Below are 3839 nucleotides of genomic sequence, written 5' to 3' on the forward strand. Positions count from 1 at the left end.
GTGCGCTCTCTCCCTCCACCTTTTCTGCTTTACATCTTTTACATCCCTTTTGCCACCTGTAATACAAATTTTCTCTTGGGGGGAAAAAAAGAACAATTGCTGCTCTCCCTACAGAATGTTGGGTTTCCTTTAGCAGTTCGTATAAGATGTACATTTGGGGTTTTTTTCCTGGAATAATACTTTTATTGACATTGCTTATGCATTCCAATATATCCCTTCCCTTCCCATATAGTTCTGTTGTTCAGTCCCAGCGGGGAGGCCCTTGTACACAACCATCAATGCATCAGCTCCCCTCTCCCCCTTCCTCCCCACCCCTCACTTCCCCTTCAGGAACTATTGCTCCTGTCAGTGTCTCTGAGGGGCCATCTCTCTTGACTCCCATGTACCTTAAATGAACGCACACAAGTCTACCATGACCAATGAAGTAGATCACTTGCCCGGGCCACGGTAGTAGGGGGGGGCACGCCGGGCGGGGTGGGGGGTGGGGGGTTGTGCAGAAGTAGAGGACAGTTAGTGGTTCCTCAGTGCCACACTGCGCCCTGGATTTACTCCGTTCCGTGGGGCCCTACCGAGAGGGACGATACTGTATATATTTTATAAGAGACCTACCAGACCCCATATATATTTCTGCCTTCAAATGGTTTCATCCCTTCTTTGGGGGTTCCCTGTTTTTTCTCCTTGCGATTTAGTCCAACAAAAAGCGAGGACACCCTTGCCCGACAGAGCCATCGCTCAGCATCGCGCATCGTGAAGATGACGTCCCCACCCTGGCCTCGCTCATAGAGCTCACACCTCCCTCCGCCCGTGCTCTGCAGGCAGCATGTGCCCCAGGGAGCCCACGCCCCCCAAACCCTGCAGGGTCCTGAGAAGCAGAGCTACGGAGCCTCCTTCCTGCGCTGTAAAGTCGTTCCTCAGAGGAGAGAGGGGATTAAACGGACAGGGCTGAGTGTTACGTTGCGGAGGACTTTAAGATTTTCACCCTTTTCGCTTTTATTCTTAAAAATTCTTAAGACGGCCATGTACAAAGAGAACGAGAAGCTGCCATGCAGCCATTTCAGCCCCATGGTGCCCCGTGTGGCTCAGAGCAGAACTGCACTCCGCAGGGTTTTCTTCTCAGCCCGCAGTCCATCTCCAGGCTCTCCTCCAGGCCTCTGTGTAGATTGGAACCTCCAAGCTTGCGATTGCCGCGGAGCTCTTAGCTGTTTGCACCACCCAAGGCGCATAGAACTCCCAAGGTGCATGGAAACATCGTAGTAAGGGCCAGCGATCCTGCGTGGACAGATACTGCCCTCTCCACACTTCAAACAGCTGACCATTCTGAGTCTGGGTAAGCCCTGTGTTTGATTTTATTTTTCAGGTATTCAGACCCGGGTACTTGATGTTACGAAGAAGAAACAAATCGATCAGTTCGCCAGTGAAATTGAGAGACTCGACGTTCTCTTTAACGTTGCTGGGTAATGCATAGCCTTTTAATGTCACTGTCTTGCAAAGGTTTTTTTTCCTACATCGTTTATTAAAGGAATTTTGAGAATGGGGCAAATTCAGTCATTTGCATCCTTCATCAATTTCTTTGGGAAATATGACTAGATTTCTGGAAGCATTTTTGTTACACCTAAGCTTCTGCGAGTAAGCGAGTCATAGAAACAGGCATGCCTTAGCGCCAAGAGTCTATTCGAGACAACTAGCACTCGGGCAAAGCTACGGATCTTCTTAAGGCAACTGATGCGACAACCGCCAGCAAACTTACTGCCAGCGATGTCAGTCTGACGCACAGCAGCCTCGTGCGGCAGACAGACTGCTCGCCCCATGGGGCTTGTAATGTGTGACCTTTGCAGGAGCAGATGGTCGGGTCTCTCCTCCCATGGGACTGATGAGGGCTCTGAACCGCCAACCATTTCGTTAGCAGCTGAAAACTTAACCACTGGGCCAAGGAGCCCCCGAAAGTTGCCTGGGATTTATTAAATGAAACGAAACGAAACACTGTTTCCCGTGTTTTGCAAGAAGCCAAGTACTCGGTACACTCAGTAAAGCCAGTGGGAATGTTCCCAACGTGGGGCACAGACCAGCGCCCTGCCCTCAGGCCGTTTCCAACCCGCAGCAACAAAACTGGACAGGGTAGCATATGCCCTAATGGTTTCCTGAGCCTGTGACTCTTTACTGGACAAGAAAGCCTCATCTTTCTCCCTCAGTGCAGCTGCTGATTTCAAACTGCTAACCTTGTGGTTGGTAACCCAACATGGAACCCACTACACCACAGCAATACTAGCAAGTCCTTTATATGTCCCTAGTGTTTCTTACTAGGGCAGTAAATGCCAGTAAGTGAAGGTTCCGCATCTTTACGGCCAAAGAGAACCACTTAACGGAACTTATCAGGATGACATCAAACTAGGCTGAATCCTACAGGAATGACCAGTGATGGTGAGATTAGAGCAGTTACGGACAGACACTGACTGATAGTAGTGCTCTCTCTCCCTCTCAGCTGTGACAGTAGCAGTGAGCAGAGCTGAGGCTTATAAAACAGCAAACTCACTGCCATCGAGTTGATATCGCTCTATAGGACAGGGTCTAAGTGTCCCTGTGGGTTTCCAAGTGTTTCTCCTGAAGAGCAGCTGGTAGTTCCAAACTGCTGACATTTCTGATCGCAGCTCACCTAGGAACCCCTTCACCACCACCAAGGCTCTTACGAGGTTTACAAAGGAGCTAACAACACACGGTCCCCGTACCACTTTGCCGTGCAGTCTTACATCTGCGGTGGTTTAAGCAGTCATGCGCACAAAATCTAGAGCCTTATCATATATTTTGGTGGTTCTTCCTAGCCATGTTAAAGAAAAACAGCTCAGTCTATCCCTAGTTTATCCTACGCTACAGTGTACAGGAATTGTCACGAAAGCAGTCATGTGTCATGATATATTTCATAAACAGCCTGCTGAGTCCTCGTATGAGGCAGAGCTCCTTGGCCCATACAGCAGGAGCACGATGACGCTTTCTACTCTAGCTCTAGATTCTACTGTCTTGTGGATCAGAGCCCTAGTCTGGGAAAACCCGAGGGACAGTTGTACCTTGTCCCGCGGAGTTCCTGAGTCACAATTGGCGTCGTGGCTGTGAGTTTGGTTGTGGGTTTGGGGTGGTCCACATAGTTAATGTGCTCCACGCGTAACCGAGAGGCTGGAGGGTTCTCAGCAGAAATGCATCGTTCTCTCCTTCCCACGAGGCAGGCGCTGAAAACCCTGCGGAGAGCAGCTCTACTCTTGAGCCCGGATCGACTTCATAGCAACGACGTGTGTTTACCCCTCATGTGAGAATACACCCAGAGCCAGGGGAAATCTGTTCACAGGTAGCATTTGAGCATGTGTTTAATTGTAAGCATTGGAGGGGATAAAGAACTACTGTAGGTCATTCTTCTTGTAGGGAAATTGGCCTTCTCATCCAATGCACAGCTGTAGATAGGAATCACAACTCACAGTAATTGACAATTCATTACATAAGTTTGGTCCAGAGGACCACAATAGGACTCAGGTGTTTCGGAAGCTTTCTTGTAGGGGTACAGGTGAAAAAGAGCCAAGATGATTTTTAAAAAATACTTTTATTGGGGGCTCTTACATCTCTTATCACAATCCATACATTTCTCCAGTGTGTCAAGCACATTTGCATATATGCCGACATCATCATTTTCAAACTATTCCCTTCACTCTTGAACCCCTGATATCAGTTACCCATTTCCTCCCCCGCCCGCCCTCCCTCACGTACCCTTGATAAGTTATAGATTATTATTTACATATCTTACATCGTCCTCTGTCTCCCCTCTCCCACTTTTCTATTATTTGTCCCCCTTGTGATTG

General features: G+C 48.8%; 1 protein-coding gene across 2 annotated transcripts in view; it reads left to right on the forward strand.

Moving 5' to 3' along the window:
- BDH2 (3-hydroxybutyrate dehydrogenase 2) overlaps nt 1-3839 on the forward strand; it is a 34672-nt gene that overhangs the window by 10774 nt on the left and 20059 nt on the right. For both annotated transcript variants that reach the window (XM_004703289.2, XM_045284282.1), the window contains exon 4: nt 1358-1454. In XM_004703289.2, the coding sequence (XP_004703346.1) occupies nt 1358-1454 (97 nt within the window). The remainder of the gene's footprint in view (nt 1-1357; nt 1455-3839) is intronic.

Source organism: Echinops telfairi, unplaced genomic scaffold, assembly GCF_000313985.2.
Source record: "Echinops telfairi isolate 266 unplaced genomic scaffold, ASM31398v2 ScPeMD7_7468;HRSCAF=8506_0, whole genome shotgun sequence".
NCBI lineage: Eukaryota > Metazoa > Chordata > Mammalia > Afrosoricida > Tenrecidae > Echinops > Echinops telfairi.